The sequence below is a fragment of the Ranitomeya variabilis genome, chromosome 5, assembly GCF_051348905.1.
Source record: "Ranitomeya variabilis isolate aRanVar5 chromosome 5, aRanVar5.hap1, whole genome shotgun sequence".
Classification (NCBI taxonomy): Eukaryota; Metazoa; Chordata; class Amphibia; order Anura; family Dendrobatidae; genus Ranitomeya; species Ranitomeya variabilis.
Window position 1 is genome coordinate 74399724 of NC_135236.1, and position 18522 is coordinate 74418245.

At 41.6% G+C, this 18522-nt stretch overlaps 1 protein-coding gene across 1 annotated transcript in view; it reads right to left on the bottom strand.

The window, feature by feature from the left end:
* Window positions 1-979: 979 nt before the first annotated feature.
* The window catches only part of HTRA4 (HtrA serine peptidase 4), a 64456-nt gene continuing 46913 nt past the window's right edge, over window positions 980-18522 (bottom strand). Inside the window, exons 6-9 of the mRNA XM_077262263.1 lie at window positions 12307-12421; window positions 11949-12006; window positions 9937-10032; window positions 980-6926 (exon numbers count right to left, since the gene is read on the bottom strand). Coding sequence (XP_077118378.1) covers window positions 6761-6926; window positions 9937-10032; window positions 11949-12006; window positions 12307-12421 — 435 coding nt within the window. The 3' untranslated portion in view covers window positions 980-6760. The remainder of the gene's footprint in view (window positions 6927-9936; window positions 10033-11948; window positions 12007-12306; window positions 12422-18522) is intronic.

The following is an 18522-nucleotide window of genomic DNA, read 5'->3' on the forward strand; positions in this document are numbered from 1 at the left end:
TATGAGAACTGTGGAGGTGCCGAATCTTGGACCATCTCAAAAATCTGGATAGATCATCAATTTTAGTTTGGTGAGTGTTCCAATTGTCAGACCACACCTATTTCAATGGTTTAGTCCCAAATAAGGTTGCGGGTCTTCGGTCCTTCGGCCAGCTTGTCAGTCTCTGGCCGCTAAATGGGAGGCTCGCAAATCTGTTACTTCTTGGCATTCTTGATTCCTCTTTTGATTATCGTTGCAGCATGAAGCATAAATTACGTTGCATTAGCCTGCTTAATCAAAAATATCGCTGGGGATCCCAGAAATTAGATAATTTGTGAGCCTCCCATCCAGCGGAGACTACTGACCTGGCGGATGGACCAGCATTCCGGAAATTGTTCTGCCCAACTTTAGTCCTCAATAATCCAGTTGAGGAATTATAGTCATTTTGTACACAGTCCCTCCATTATCACAGGCTTAAATGTAATATGACAAATGCTTGGTTTGGCGGCCTATCCAGTCATTATTTCTTGGCCATTAAGGGTCTGGAGTTGATGCTAAATGTTGAATTTGCATTTGATTCCACTGGGAACTCAAAAGGCGTCAACGAACGCATGTGATGGAGGCCGTTATTAGACTGAAAATGCAAAACAAACCCAAAGAGAGATGGCAGAAACATGGCTAAGTCAACAATTTGGAACATTATTTATAAGAAGGACCACGATGGGGAGCTCAGCTATAACAAAAGGACCTGGAAGAGCGCAGAAGAAACTAAAGTGGACCATCTCAGAATCCTTTCCAAGGTTTGATGTTGTGAAGGGTTCAGTTCACCAACTTATTCACACTCTCAAGGAAGGGGGACATCATTGTCCAAGTCTAGAATCTAGAGACTCCTACATGAATGTAAGTCGAGAGGGTTTATCTCAAGATGCAACCACTGGTATCTCTCTAAAACAAAAAAGCCAGATTCTACTTTACGATCTACATCTTAAAAGAAAACAAAGATGGAACAAAATTGTAAGGATAGATGAAACCAAGAGTAACTTCTACCAAATTAATGGGCGGAGAAGAGGATGGCATAGCTCGTGATCCTAGGCGGCCACATCATATGGTGTGGCAATGTTGTAGCATGGGCATGTATGGCGGCAATAGATTTGGTCACTGGTGTTTACTGATGATTTCACCATGGATAGAAGTAACAGGATCATTAGCGCTATATATTGGGCTCAGATTCAGGAAAATTTACAGTTTCATAGTACCACAACAGCTTGTTAAGGTGAAGTCATGAATATGTTCCAGTGGCTAAGTCACCTGAGCTTTTCACTTAGGGTGAGACTATATGGGGTGGTTGTTGTCCACATATGCAATCAGCTAATTGTTATGGTCTACACTTAAGAGCTCATTTAGACGTCAGTAATATTTCTTGGACGCAAAAAAATTATCAATATTTAACAGTATTTTGGATTAGATTTTTGTCAGTGTATCAATTTTTACCATTAATTAATCATTTTTTCCGCATGCAAAAATACAAAGTGATAGAGATTTCTCAGACTTCTCCTTTTAAAACAGTGAGCGAAAAATGGACAACACATGGATTCCAGGATCCTACAAGGATGGCACGAAGTTTTCGATTTTTTTCTTTTTGTAATGGACACATAGATATGCATTAGAGAGTTTGATCCTAGATTCGGATCAAATTCCAACATGTCTCCGATCCTTAAAAATGTATGGAATTGTAAACAGCCCAAGGGACTATAATTAGTAGGATTGAAAAATGAGACCTTAATTCAACAGGAAAAATATGTTGGTATCGTGTTAGCCAGTAGATAGAAAACTATTAAAAATTGAGAGTCCTCAGTGGTTGATGCCTTTTAATGGCTAACTGAAAAGATGGTAATAGCTTTCGAGACTACTCTGGTCTCTTCATCCGGCATATTAGTATTGAAAGCTTGAAATTTGTTACCATCTTCTCACTTAGACATTGTACGGTATCAACCACTGATGACTTCTCAATTTCTAATATTTTTCTACCTTCAACAAAACTGAAGGGAGAAAGACCCACCAACAAGCAGCACCTGAAGATGTCTGGTAAAGTATCTCAGGGGATGAAACTTAGTACTTGGTGATGTCCATATGTTCCCGACTTCAGGCAGTCACTGACTAAAGTATTTATAGCGGTAATTTATTTTTATAATCATATTAGTTTGTCCACTTACTTTTGGGCCTGTGAATATGGAGTGGGCTATGGAAATAAAGCGGATACATTTCTGGACTCTTAAAACAAGATTTGCGTCAAACCCTTTGTGAAGGAAAGCTGAATGTCTACATTTCATATCCATTTTGATGTCTTTATTTTAAATTTACTATCCTGTTGGTACCCAAAGGAGAGATCATGGAAATTCGTTTACTGATCAAATACATCACTGTTCTTAAAGAGGTTCTGCGTGGATCTTGGAAAACCCTAATGCTGTACTGGATATTAGGAATTAAACAAAAAAAATAAAATTGAAAAATAGACTTCCACTGCTTGTCATACCACTTGTCATTAGAGATGATGACGTCATATAGCAGCCAATCATTGACCCAACGTAACCAGACTATAAGTGGCGTTCATACTTATGTCACATAATAAGCAGGTTGTCATTACTTACAAGACCAGTTGTGTGGAAAACAGTGTTGTATGAGACTATAGAGCAGTGTTCCCCAACTCCAGTCCTCAAGAGCCACCAAGAGGTCATGTTTTCAGGATTTCCTTAGTATTACAGATGTGATGAAATTATTGCCTGTGAAGGTGAGGCAATAGTAAGGAAATTTTGAAAACATGACCTGTTGGTGGCTCTTGAGGACTGGAGTTGGGGAACACTGCTATAGACTATGAATTCCCCAAATCCAGGCCTGTAGGGGGGTCATATGCTGTGCTCTAGGCTCTGGAGGATGGCCTCCGGACGGGTCCTTGAGGGGAGATGTGTGTCATTGCGGTTATTAGCTGCGTTGATGTGAGCCCGGAAGTATGCTCCAGCACATATAGTGCTAAGAGAGTTGTTAGACCATTCCAGTTTTAAGAACAGTCATAAGAGATGGGTGGGAGTGACGGCTCACATATTCCCCCCCCCCATGGACTTGGTTTGGCAGATAAAATGAAGACAAAGTGTCTCATTCGGTGTCTGGATCTGGAGATGTGTGGGTCTCCTGTGTGTTGGTCTGTGCTAAGGCCTAAAGAACCGGACACTATCCTGAGCGGGCGGACTTGCTATATTGTATGGGCTTTTTACTTTGTGTTTTCACCTTGTGCTGGAAAAGACTGAGCAGTTTATGAAGTTTTAAATAAACCTGCCTGGACATTTCACCAATACCGCTTCCTGTGCCTACCTCAACTGCAGCCGAAGTGAGTACAATCCTCTACAGATCAAATTAGATATTTTCCAATACTTCTGTACTTATGGACTTCAATTAAACCCGAATGCCCCTCATGAAACTGAAGGCACAGTAGAGGATTGGGCACTTCCAAGGGAACCCTAGATCTCTATACAAAGTGGAGACTTAATCTGTCAAATGTATGATGGCTAAAAAAAATACCCTTTAAATTGTATGTTGCTTATCTCTACCATTTTTCTTTCTCGTATATAATAATAATTAGCATTGCAGATACCAAGGCTTACCATTTAGCCGGTTGTTTCCTGATGACTTCAGCTTATTATATTTATTTTGTGACATGCAATATATACTAGCAGTGACCTCATGCTATATATAGATAGCTAGATAGATAGACACATTCCTCATAAAAAGTTAGGGATATTTGACTTTCGGGTGAAATTTCAGGATGAACTTAAAATGCCCTCGAACCTTTTCAGCTGAATTTAATGTGACGTCTCTAAACTTTGAATGCACATGTCCAACCGTTCAAGGTTTTATTACTTTTTGCCAAACTTGCTATTCTCTAACGTGGAGCTTAATGACAAAATTCACAATAGGTGTTGGATCCACGAATCGCCCGATAAATTTTGGGGTTCAATTACAATTGGTATTAAACAGTCCTCATCATGCTGTTTACTTTTTGACATCATAAGACTAAGACAACACTTAACATTTGATGAACAGTACCTCACGATGGTGAGGCTTCAAGCAGGATGTCCTCAGATGGAAATGGTCACGGAGCTTAGAGCGTCATCAGCAGATTGCAACAGAGATACAAAGAGACTGGAAGAGTCACAGAAAGTCAGAGAAGTGGATGTCCTTTGGCCACATCCCACACTGATGACCGCTTCATTGTCAACAGTGCCCTTCGAAACTGGATGATGAATGTCACACAACTCAACATTTAATGGAGGTGAGAGGCATCCAAGTGTTATGTCAGACCATTCAAAACCGTTTACATAAGCTAGACAACCTGGAAGAGCACCTGACTACACCACCAGGCACAGATGTCATTGTATTGCTTGGGCTACAGAGCATCTATGAGGGACGAGTGGGCCCCAGTGCTGTTTACTGAAGAAAGTTGATTTACACTGAGCAGAAATGATGGCTGCCAACAATGTTGGAGATGCCAAGGACAGCACTATGCATGAGGCACTGTTGGCACCAAACGAGCCTTTGGTGATGGTGTTACAGTATGGGCAGGTGTGTTGGGTTAATACAGAACTGCCATACACTTTGTAAATGGTATAGTAACGAGACCCTACTACTTGAATAACATCATTAATCCAGTCAGTTTGCCTCTGCACGAACAAGCCAGGCCTAATTTCATCTTCATGGACGACAATGCTCCAACTCATCATGGTCGCATCATTAGGGAACAGCTGCTGGAGACTGGGGGACTTCACATGGAGTGCCCTGCACTTTCCTCAGACCTGAATCCTATAGAAAACCTATGTGATCAGCTGTAGAGGCTCGTAACTCTGTTCCCCAGAACCTCAATGACCTGAGCGCCGCCCTTCAAGAAGAATGGGATGCCATGCCATGCCTCAGCAGACAATAACTCGACTTGTGAACAGCATGAGACGTCGTTGCCAAGCTGTAATTGATGCTGAAGGCCAAATGACAAGTTTTTGAGACACAGACATTTTTTGTTGGGGGTATAACCACCACCGTTGTTGACTTTTGTTTCAATAAATTGTTTGAGTTGAGGAAACCACCATTGCTGTTTCTACTTAAATGCCTTACTTTCATGATAAATATCACTGTAGCGGGAACTTTTTACATTTTCCCTAGAAAGCCAAATTTCCCTAACTTTTTGTGAGTAGTGTGTATGTATATATATAAATATGTGTGTGTAAATATTTAACAATAAATTACATAGATACAGAGTACTGATTAAATGTCTATTGTGAAATATTACCTATGAAACCTTGCTGCGGATCGTGGAATGAGGGGATGAGTTGAAGCATGCTGACATTTTTCTATGTAGGAAAGCATGCTAAAGCATTAGGTGAAATATGAAACTGACAGGATTGTTTTATTGTCCGGTGCATAGAGATACTGTATGTGCTATAACTCAAAGGAAATCTTATTATTTTTCACGTACTGTCAGTGTGTGTGTATATGGAACTGGGTGAATTTATGAGGTGCAACTTTGCGTAGACCATTATTATGTGCATGGCTGACACGTTCCTTCCCGTAATTCAGTTATTCTATATTCTGTAAAGAATAATGCAGGTTAATTTCTGTTTGGCAAGAATATAATTAACATCTTGTCTGGTGAATAAGAGGCTTTAAGTCCCGCCCCCGAGGATCTTGATCATGTTGATAAACGACCGTAAATGGGAACACCCACTTTTCAGTGAAATTAACCTTGCCTTTTTCAGAACAGGACTTTCCCAAATCTGGGATTGTTGAGTGGTTATGAGCTATTTTACGCAGCTAATAAAATTATATAATACAATGTAGTTAAAGAGGTTATTCGGGATAGCAAATCCATTTTCGAAAATTCTATTAAGCTATATGGAGATTAAAGAGTACGGGATTAAAACAAAACATGGCTGCTTTTTTCTAAAAATGGTGCCACACCTGTCCGTGGGTTATGTCTGGTATTGCAGGTCAGCAACAATGAATACCACATAGAGACTAGTGGATAGATGTGATGAATTGTGAAGGAAAAACAAAACTTATGGGTCGTTGGGAATTGGTTAAAGTGATGAGCAGCTACAAAAAGCGCCTCTCTCTGTGGAGGACTCTGATCTGTTATTTCAAGAACAGTCCATTCATATTGATGGTCACTGTGTAATTTGCCCTCGTTTGGCTCTGCTGGGAATTGATTACTTGCTGTTAGGTTCTTTGCAGTTGTGGGACACCCTGTGATCAGCTCATTTTCGGAGGCCCCTTGAAACCAGAAGGAACTGTTAACTGTGTGGACAACCCCTTCAAGCAGAGTTTGTAAAGGATTAAAATATTGCCCTCAAAGTCTTTAATGTATAAACACATATGGCCAACATTTTGCTTTCTTCATTTGTCTGCTTTGATCGTCAGTCCTCTGATGGGCTATGTTGAGGGATTTCCATTTCATTAATCCTCGTTGAATATGAGATTGAACAAAAGCGCAATACATATATCCATTTTGGTTCAGGTTCATATATAATAGTGTAATATTGGTGCCTATGGGATGATAATCCTCTCCCACAACCTGTGTGTGAATAGAGCATTCTTGGAAAGACTACAGTGGCATAAAATGAGAGGTCAAGACTGGAGCCAACTGATGATATCCAAGTGTTAACTTCCGTCCACAAGGCACGTGAGGAGATCTTAAAGTTGGGTTGGGACATCTGAACTTCAGATCATGTCATGTGTGGCTCTAGCCCATCTCCTCCGGCACTACATTGAGAATGATGTCTTCATTGCCTCGTCGTACCACGATGGATAGGGTCTCGCTAACCTTCACGGCTTCACTAACATCTTCTGTAGTGCTCACCGTTCTTCCATTAATGCTGATGATGACGTCATGATCCTTCATGCCAGCACTGTGAAGGACAGTGATAATAAACAGATTAGAATATATCTACTTGGTGCAAAAGGCCTAGCATAGAAAAAAATCTACCAAAAAAACTTTTAAATTGACATGTGTTTAACGCTTAACATGAACGTAAGGTTAATAATATAACTTTTTACTTTGTACTCTTCACCTTTGCTATACCATACAGATCTGAAGCCATCAGTTCCAAAAACATTCATCTTGGTCTCATCATGTCAGAGTATAGAGTCACAATATTCGTCATATTTTTCAGCATGGGCCCTGGCAAATTCCAGGTGGCTTTCTTGTACATTGACTTTAGGAGAAGCTTCCTCTGTGGACGACGCGAGGGCAACGAAAAATGCATGGTTCCTACAGTGACCCATGTTGGTGGCAGTAACCTTATGCGGTGCTGCATGAGCTGCTGGTGTTTGGAAGATAGATTTCATTAATGGTATCATGAGTTCACAGATGTATTGCTCTATAGAGAAAGACAAGATGCTGCCATCACTCCGTGTCCTTGGCCGATGTGCACTTTTCCAACATGACAGTGATTCAAAACATGCGTAAGGCCACTGTTGTATTTCTGACGAAGAACAGGTTGAAAGTCGTTCATTGGCCAAGTGTCTCCAGATCTGAACACCTATGGGGAATTCTGACGAGACAGGTTGTCATCAGTCTCCATCCAGGATCCATGTTCTTAAAGAGGTCATTCATGAAAAATGGGCAAACATAGATGTTGCAATATGTCACCGTCTTGGTCATTCCATGCCTAGACGACTTGGTGCAGCCCTTTAAAAATCATGGCGGTTATACAAAATACTAGATGTAGTAGTGTTTGATGTGGGGTTGTGCTCATTTTTACACCAACCAATGTGAGTAAAACAAGATTTTATAATGAAAGTTATATTACTACCCTCACTTTTATATTATGGGTTACGAAAATGTTCTATGAAACTCAGTCTTCTCAAAACACTGGAAATAGTTCTTGTTTAATGAAATATTGATTAAAGTCTTACTTTTTAAAGGGGGTGCACTCATTTATTCTGAGCACTGTGTGTGTATATATATATATATATATACAGTGCCTACAAGTAGTATTCAACCCCCTGCAGATTTAGCAGGTTTAATAAGATGCAAATAAGTTAGAGCCTTCAAACTTCAAACAAGAGCAGGATTTATTAACAGATGCATAAATCTTACAAACCAAAAAGTTTTGTTGCTCAGTTAAATTTTTATAAATTTTAAACATAAAAGTGTGGGTCAATTATTATTCAACCCCTAGGTTTAATATTTTGTGGAATAACCTTTGTTTGCAATTACAGCTAATAATCGTCTTTTATAAGACCTGATCAGGCCGGCACAGGTCTCTGGAGTTATCTTGGCCCACTCCTCCATGCAGATCTTCTCCAAGTTATCTAGGTTCTTTGGGTGTCTCATGTGGACTTTAATCTTGAGCTCCTTCCACAAGTTTTCAATTGGGTTAAGGTCAGGAGATTGACTAGGCCACTGCAACACCTTGATTTTTTGCCTCTTGAACCAGGCCTTGGTTTTCTTGGCTGTGTGCTTTGGGTCGTTGTCTTGTTGGAAGATGAAATGACGACCCATCTTAAGATCCTTGATGGAGGAGCGGAGGTTCTTGGCCAAAATCTCCAGGTAGGCCGTGCTATCCATCTTCCCATGGATGCGGACCAGATGGCCAGGCCCCTTGGCTGAGAAACAGCCCCACAGCATGATGCTGCCACCACCATGCTTGACTGTAGGGATGGTATTCTTGGGGTCGTATGCAGTGCCATCCAGTCTCCAAACGTCACGTGTGTGGTTGGCACCAAAGATCTAGATCTTGGTCTCATCAGACCAGAGAACCTTGAACCAGTCAGTCTCAGAGTCCTCCAAGTGATCATGAGCAAACTGTAGACGAGCCTTGACATGACGCTTTGAAAGTAAAGGTACCTTACGGGCTCGTCTGGAACGGAGACCATTGCGGTGGAGTACGTTACTTATGGTATTGACTGAAACCAATGTCCCCACTGCCATGAGATCTTCCCGGAGCTCCTTCCTTGTTGTCCTTGGGTTAGCCTTGACTCTTCGGACAAGCCTGGCCTCGGCACGGGAGGAAACTTTCAAAGGCTGTCCAGGCCGTGGAAGGCTAACAGTAGTTCCATAAGCCTTCCACTTCCGGATGATGCTCCCAACAGTGGAGACAGGTAGGCCCAACTCCTTGGAAAGGGTTTTGTACCCCTTGCCAGCCTTGTGACCCTCCACGATCTTGTCTCTGATGGCCTTGGAATGCTCCTTTGTCTTTCCCATGTTGACCATGTATGAGTGCTGTTCACAAGTTTGGGGAGGGTCTTAAATAGTCAGAAAAGGCTGGAAAAAGAGATAATTAATCCAAACATGTGAAGCTCATTGTTCTTTGTGCCTGAACTACTTCTTAATACTTTAGGGGAACCAAACAGAATTCTGGGGGGTTGAGGGGTTGAATAATAAATGACCCTCTGAAAATACTTTTCACAATTTAAAAAAAGAATAAACAAAGAAATAACATTATTTTTTGCTGCAGTGCATTTCACACTTCCAGGCTGATCTACAGTCCAAATGTCACAATGCCAAGTTAATTCCAAATGTGTAAACCTGCTAAATCTGCAGGGGGTTGAATACTACTTGTAGGCACTGTATATATATATATGTATGTATATATATTTATTTAGTTTTAATCCCGTCTGTGACGATAATGACCTGATTCTTAAGAAATAAACACTACGTAGTTGCCGGTGTCCACCTATTAGGCATATTGACCAAAAGTGAAAATGACATGAGTTGTAATATTGGGGTGATAAGAAAAAAAAACAACATTTTCAGTTAATATGAACATCATAGAGAAGAGAGATCCTCGTTTCGGGACCTCTCTTGATGAACCAAAATGCTTTGGTGGTCTCTGTCTGTCCCTACATAACTGTGAATGTGGCAGGAGAAATATCTGACCAGACAATTGACATATGTAGTCATTGGTTTGTTACCTTGCAGCTGCAGTTCCCGGAATGACCTCAAACACGTAAACTCCAGCGTTGACATCCGGGAAATCGTTATCCCTCATCTTGAGTTCACGGATAAGACTGTAAAATATAGAGTATTATGCTTCAATTTTCTATTGGTGGAATCATTGACCTTCATAAGTTATGAAATAAGCTTCTTGATGTTTTTGGTTTATAAGCAGTGATGAGTGCAAGTGATCGCTACTCGAATTTGTCTAGGATGCTCGAGTGAAGTGACATGTTCGAGTCCCCTTGTCTCGCGGCTCTTAGACATCCACAAAACGTGGGGATTGCCCATGTATGTCGGCCAAAAGTGTTCTTTCATGAAAAACATTTATTGTTAGGAGAAAAAAAAATGTATGATCGGTGGGGTTTATAGGCTTGGCCCTCCACTGATAATATGAATTAGTGTCCTGTGCCTCCCTTGTGAATATAGCAGTAGTATACATGCACGATCAAGGATCCATCAGATTCAGTAATGTGAGTGGACCACACTGCGCCCTACTTCATTTACTTGGAGAGCATGGGACCATTCTCGTGATTTGTGGTGGTCCCAGTGGTCAGACCTCCAACAATCATACATTTATTACCTATCTTGGAACAGAATTTGTTTAGGCAAATTACTAAATAGCTTTCCTTAAAAAATATTCAACCATTTTTCTACTGCAGAGTGTTTGTAAGTCCTTTATCTAGCTAAGTACTTGACTGAAATGTTTCAAATCCTTAAGAACTCCTGCTCCTTGTTTGATGTCTATCTTTGCTTTCCCGCTTCCATCTTTTAGTGTTAGAGATGGCAAGAGGGATGGAAGTAGGTTGTACATAGCTCTGCTGTAGACAGGAGAGCAGACACAACAGGTTATAGACAAAGAGGAAAGCATGTGTAGAAGAAATAAGTGCAGGGTAGAAGCTGTGCTAATATATGAGCTAATGAAGACCGCAGCATAGATATATGGAGATCACATCCAGCCTATATTACTGGAAGAGACACTCCCAGTGGAGAATAATCTAAAGCTGCAACTGATGGTCAAAACTGAAAAAAGGAATGGGCTTTCTGGACAAAGAGGAAAGCACATGGAGAAGAAACAAGTGCAGGATAGAAGCTGTGTTAATATGAGCTAATGAAAACAACAGCACAGAGATCACATCCAGCCTATATTAGTGGAAGATACACTCCAACCAGAGCATAATATGAAGCCTGGATCAGTCCACAACTGGTGGTCAAAACTGAAAGAAGGAATGACTTTCTAGACAAAGAGGAAAGCACATGGAGAGGAAATAAGTGCAGGATAGAAGCTGTGTTAATATATGAGCTAATAAAAACAGTAGCAAAGATCACGTATGAGACCGCCTATATTAGTGGATGAGACACACAAGATCATAAACTGAAGCCTGGATGAGGGTACAACTGGTGGTCAACGCTGAAAGAAGGAATGGGCCTTCTAGACAAAGAGGAAAGCACATGGAGAAGAAATAAGTGTGGAATAGAGGCTGAGCTAATGAAGACAGCAGCACAGACATAGAGAGATGACATCCAGCATATATTACTGGAAGAGACACTCAGTAGAGAATAGTCTAAAGCCTGTATCAGGCTGCAACTGATCGTCAAAACTGAAAGAAGGAATAGGCTTTCTAGACAAAGAGGAAAGCAAATGGAGAAGAAATAAGTGCAGGATAGAAGCTGTGTTAATATATGAGCTAATGAAGACTGGAGCACGGATATACAGATATCACATCCAGCCTATATTAGTGTAAGAGACACTCCCACGAGAGTATAATCTGAAGCCTGAATTAGGCTACAACTAATGGTTAAAACTGAAAGAAGATTGCATACTGTAACTTAGTGCCATTTTATAAACTAAAGGTAACCACTAACCTATGTAAAATAATTTCTACATAGTCTGCATAGCATTTAGCATGGTCTACATAGCATTTAGAAATACACTTTACAATGTATTTTAGCATTATGAAGGACACATGATTCAAAAAGAAAACTGTACCTCGAAGACAGCTGTAACATCCTCACCCCCATGTATTTCTTTCTTGATATGGCCTTTCCTGTAGAAAGTGAATATGGATTAATATCACTAATTTGGATTCTGGATATCAGGACTACGTGACCTACAGATTGTGCAGTATCTCACTCAAGCCTCAGAGTTATCATGTACTGCACATGTGCTAGGTATGGGTTGTAACAGAATTGTATTATGGTCCAGTAGTCAGGTCATGTTGAGAGTTGTGGTTTTCTATGTGTAGTATTTAATAAGATTGAAAAATGACTACTTCTAATGGTCAGATTCTGTTTGGTGTAGTGTATGTATTATAATACTATTCATTCTTAGCAAACTAAAGTCTTACCTTTTAGCTGACGGTCATGTGATTCTGCCAGGAATTGCCTTATTCTGTCAGATGGAATAGCAAATGATATACCCGCCGTCACTTTCAGTGTGTTTATGCCGATGACCTCACCATCCTGTAAGAAAAGCGAAATCAAGGACATAATCAGTGATCTGTAAGAGAGGATTACACTGGTGAAGATACAACAGCAAAAAAAAGGTTATATGGGTCAGATCATCAGCATAACATCCACATTGATCAGTATGTTCTACATGACCACTCATCAATGTACACCAGCGATAACCTTCATAAAGTAAATGGATGACTAAGTAGAAAATCCTAGGTATTCCGCTACCTTATCTGTAACCTATCCCTAGGAAGTCTACCATGTTATCTTTAGCCTAACGCTAGGTAGTCTACCATCTTATCTATAGCCTAATGCTGGGTTGTCTACCATCTTATCTATAGCCTATCCCTAGGAAGTCCACCACCTTATCCATAGCCTATCCCTAGGAAGTCTACCACCTTATCTATATCCTATCCCTAGGAAGTCCACCACCTTATCTATAGCCTAACGCTAGGTAGTCTACCATCTTATCTATAGCCTATCCCTAGGAAGTCCACCACCTTATCTATAGCCTATCCCTAGGAAGTCTACCACCTTATCTACATCCTATCCCTAGGAAGCCTACCACCTAATCTATAGCTTATCCCTAGGAAGTCTACCACCTTATCTTTGTATAGCCTAAAGGTACCTTCACACTAAACGATTTACCAACGATCACGACCAGTGATACAACCTGGCCGTGATCGTTGGTAAGTCGTTGTGTGGTCGCTGGGGAGCTGTCACACAGACCGCTCTCCAGCGACCAACGATGCCGAAGTCCCCGGGTAACCAGGGTAAACATCGGGTTACTAAGCGCAGGGCCACGCTTAGTAACCCGATGTTTACCCTGGTTACCATCGTAAATGTAAAAAAAAAAAAAACCAGTACATACTCACATTCTGGTGTCACGTCCCTCGCCGTCTGCTTCCCGCACTGACTGTGAGTGCCGGCCGTAAAGTAAAAGCAGAGCGCAGCGGTGACGTCACCGCTCTGCTTTTACTTTCCGGCCGGCACTCACAGTCAGTGCGGGAAGCTCTGAGCAGCACCGCGGACGCCGGGGGAAGTGACAGACATCAGAGGGTGAGTATGTACTGTTTTTTTTTTTACTTTTTCAATGGTAACCAGGGTAAATATCGGGTTACTAAGCGCGGCCCTGTGCTTAGTAACCCGATATTTACCCTGGTTACCATTGTAAAACATTGCTGGCATCGTTGCTTTTGCTGTCAAACACAACGATACACGCCGATCTGACGACCAAATAAAGTTCTGGACTTTCAGCAACGACCAGCGATATCACAGCAGGATCCTGATCGCTGCTGCGTGTCAAACACAACGATATCGCTATCCAGGACGCTGCAACGTCACGGATCGCTATCGTTATCGTTGCAAAGTCGTTTAGTGTGAAGGTACCTTAAGCCTATCCCTAGGAAGTCCACCACCTAATCTATAGCCTATCCCTAAGAAGTCTACCATCTTATCTACAGCCTATCCCTAGAAAGCCTACCACGTTATCTATAGCTTATCCCTAGGAAATCTATAGCCTATCCCTAAAGGTACCTTCACACTAAGCGACGCTGCAGCGATACAGACGATGCCGATCGCTGCAGCGTCGCTGTTTCGTCGCTGTGTGGTCGCTGGAGAGCTGTCACACAGACAGCTCTCCAGCGACCAACGATGCTGAAGTCCCCGGGTAACCAGGGTAAACATCGGGTTACTAAGCGCAGGGCCGCGCTTAGTAACCCGATGTTTACCCTGGTTACCATTGTAAAAGTAAAAAAAAAAAACACATACTCACATTCCGGTGCCCGGCGTCCGCTTCCCTGCACTCCTCCTGCATCCTGTGTCAGCGCCGAACATCTCCGGCATCTCCCACAGAGCACAGCTGTGATGTCACCGCTCTGCTTTACGGCCGGCACTTACACAGGATGCAGGAGGAGTGCAGGGAAGCGGACGCCGGGCACCGGAATGTGAGTATGTGTTTTGTTTTTTTACATTTACAATGGTAACCAGGGTAAACATCGGGTTACTAAGCGCGGCCCTGCACTTAGTAACCCGATGTTTACCCTGGTTACCAGTGAAGACATCGCTGGATCGGTGTCACACACACCGATTCAGCGATGTCAGCGGGAGATCCAGCGACAGAATAAAGTTCTGGACTTTCAGCAACGACCAGCGATCTCACAGCAGGATCCTGATCGCTGCTGCGTGTCAAACACAACGATATCGCTATCCAGAACGCTGCAACGTCATGGAGCGCTATCGTTATCGTTGTAAAGTCGCTTAGTGTGAAGGTACTTTAAGAAGTCTACCACTTTATCTATAGCCTATCTATAGTTAGTCCATCCCCTTATCTATAGCCTATCCCTAGGATGTCAATGACTTTATAGACTATTTACACTGTGTTCCAAATTATTCTGCACAAAGAGTTTAGGAGTGATAAGGTTAGAATTTTTCTGTTTGTCATTTAAACTCATTGTTGGTGATGTGTGTCAGGGCTCTTTATATCACTGAAAGCAATTGCAGACACCTGTGCAAATTAGTTTGACAGGTGGGTCCAAATAAAGGCAAGACTACTTAAGAAGGCTGTTCCGCATTATTAAGCAGCCTACATTTTTTGCCAAAATGGGAAAGAAAAAGGATGTGTCGGCTGCTGAGAAGCAACAAATTGTAGAGTATTTAGGTCAAGGCATGACTACAATCAACATTGCCAAGACACTTCATCGTGATCATCGCACAATGAAGAAGTATGTAGCTGATTCCCAGCACACACGTGTGCGTGCTGATAAGGAAAAATTGAGGACTCTTTCCAACAGGCAATTGTGTAAGGTTAAAAGAACAGCTGCAAAAATGCCTTGTCATAGCAGCAGACAAGTTTTTGAAGCTGTTGGTGCCTCCAACGTCCTCAGAACAACAAGATGCAGGGTCCTTCAGAGGTTTGCAGCTGTGCGTAAGCCATCCTGTCGACCACCTCTATCCACTGCACACAAGCAGAAATGGCTCCAGTGGGCCAAACGATACATGAAGACTGACTTCCAAACTGTTTTGTTCACCGATGAGTGCCGTGCAACGCTCGATGGTCCAGATGGATGGAGTGGAGGATGGCTGGTTGATGGACACCCCATGAAAACACGGCTAAGGCGCCAACAAGGAGGAGGTGGAATAATGTTTTGGGCTGGAATCATGGGGAGAGAGATTGTCGGCCCCTTTATGATCCCTGAAGGGATAAAGATGAACTCCACAATCTATATGGAGTTTCTAAAACAACACTTCCTGCCATGGTTCAAGAGGAAGAACCGTTCTTTCCGCAGCAAGATCATTTTCATGCCTGATAATGCACCGTCTCATGCTGCAAAAAACACATCTGCATCTCTGGCTGCTATGGGCATAAAAGAGGACAAACTTATGGTGTGGCAACCATCTTCCCCTGACTTCAACCCCATTGAGAACCTCTGGAGCATCATCAAAAGGAGTGTCTATGATGGCGGGAGGCAGTTCACATCTAAGCAACAGCTCTGGGAGGGTATTCTGTCCACATGCAAAACAATTGAAGCAGAAACCATCCAAAAACTGACATATTCAATGGACGAGAGAGTTCAGAAGCTTCTTTCTAACAAGGGGTCCTATGTGCAAATGTAACATCACCTAGAATAAAGTTTTCACTTGAAAACTGTTTGATTTAATTTTGTAACAAGCTGATAATGCTTATAACTTCACAACTGACCATTTTTTTGTTCAAAATAAAATAAAAAAGGTTGAAAACTCCGCTGTGCATAATAATTTGGATCATGCATTTTGAGTGTTTATTTTTTTTAAAAAGATACTGTTTTCATAGTCAGTTTGTTCCAAAACATTGCAATTATACTAGAATAGTAGATGACTGGAAAATGACAATGACTGCAATTCAGATAGGTAATTTAGAGAAAATATGAGGAATTATTATTTGCATAATAATTTGGAACACAGTGTATATATAGTCCACAACCTAATCTATTATCTATTCCAACATACTACTATTATGGCGCACCGATCGCGCAGCCTCACGCTGAGTGGCGTGGCGATCGGGTGCAGCTGTCAGCTGTATGTGACAGCTGACACCCCACAGCAATGCCCACAATTGGTGCTATCACCAATCGTGGGCATTTAACCCCTCTGATGCCGCTGTCAGTAGTGACAGCGGCATGGAGAAACATCACTCAGGGAGGGGGCTCCCTGCGCGCTCCCATCAGAACATCGCGATAGCGATGTCCTGATGGTCTCCATGGAGACCCCCGACACCAAGATGGCCGCAGAGTCCTTCCGAGTCCCGCAGGGAGGTGGCTTGTGAGTGCCTGCTCTCAGCAGACATGCCTCCCTCCCTGCCTGTAAGATCCTGATCTGACACCTCACTGTGCAGAGTGTCAGATTAGTAATCTAACATTATATAGTGATGTCCCATCCTGGGACAATGTAAAAAATAAAGAAATAAAAAATATATATTTTTCCAATAAATACATTTATTTATGTAAATAAAAGTACACATATTTGGTATCGCTGCATCTGAAATGACCTGCTCTATAAAACTGTCCCACTAGTTAACCCCTTCAGTGAACACTGTAAAAAAATAAATGAAACACAAGGCAAAAAACAATACTTTATCATCATACCGCCAAACAAAAAGTGCAATAAAACTCAATAAAAAAGACGGATGTAAATAAAAATGGTACCGCTGAAAACGTCATCTTCTCACGCAAAAAACAAGCCACCATACAGCTCCATCAGCAGAAAAATAAAAAAAGTTATAGCTCTCAGAATAAAGCAATGCAAAGATAATAATTTTTTCTATAAAATAGTTTTTATTGTGTAAAAGCGCCAAAACATACAAAAAAATTATACAAATGAGATATTGCTGTAATCATACTGACCCGAAGAATAAAGCAACCTTATCAATTTTACCACACACTGAACGGTATAAAAAAAAACAAAAAGCAATTCCTGAATTTCTGGTTTTTGTTCATTCTCTCTCCTAAAAATCGGAATAGAAAGCGATCAAAAAATCTCATGTGCCGAAAATGGTACCAATAAAAACATCAGCTTGCCCCGCAAAAAAATGAGCCATAACATGACTCTGTTGGCAGAAATATTAAAAAATTATAGCTCTCAAAATATGGTGATGCAAAAACTAGTTTTCACAATAAAAAGCGTATTTTATTGTGTGACAGCAGCCAAACATGAAAACCCGCTATAAATCTGGTATCGCTGTAATCACACCGACCCGAATAATAAAGTCGCCTAATCACTTATACTGCATGAGGAACGGCGTAAAAAATAAAACCAATTTGACTCCCAAACATCGCAGTAAGCCTCGGCGCACATTTATCCTGTGCTCTGTGCTGAGCGCTTACATTGGGGTTTCTGTGTAAATCTCTGAAATATGTGATTCAGACAGAACCCCGTTGGAAGATTTCTTATAATGAGGCAGATGGAGGCATTGTGGACAGTATAGGACCTGTGATATAGTGGTGTCCGTCTTTTTTTGGATTGCATAAAAGTGCCGTCGACCACAGTTTTGTGCACTTCTGAAAAGGACGCCACTGAACAGAGGCCAGTCGGAGTCCAGAATAAATCTGCTGCCTCATTATAGTGAACAGATTCCTTGGGAGTTTCATCTGTCCCGTCACTCAGAGATTTAGATGGAAACCCCAAAGTAAGTGCTCAGCGTAGCGTGCCAGATAAATGTGATCATAAATGTAATGTAAAATGTTCCCAATAAAAGCTTCAACTAAATCCACAAAATAGCAAGTCCCCACTCAGTTCTGTCATCTGTTAACAGTAATATATGGGCTTCCACATTACTGGTAGCACAAAGGCTCTGGAAAAGCTAAATGGCTTCACGCTCCACAAAAAAAATTCCCTTCTGAGCCCCAGTGTGCCTAAACCACATTTAGCGCCCACGTTTGGCACTTCTGTAGTGATGAGAGTCCGCCTAACTTACGGGTGCATGTCTCCAGAAGCATGAGCTGAGCATAATGTATAGGTGACTACAACGGCAGTTTGCAATTTTCACTCAGCAACATCCACTGCTGCCTGTTTCTGGAAAACACCCATGGAGTCAAAATTGTCACTACATCTGTAGATTAATTTCCCAAAGGGTT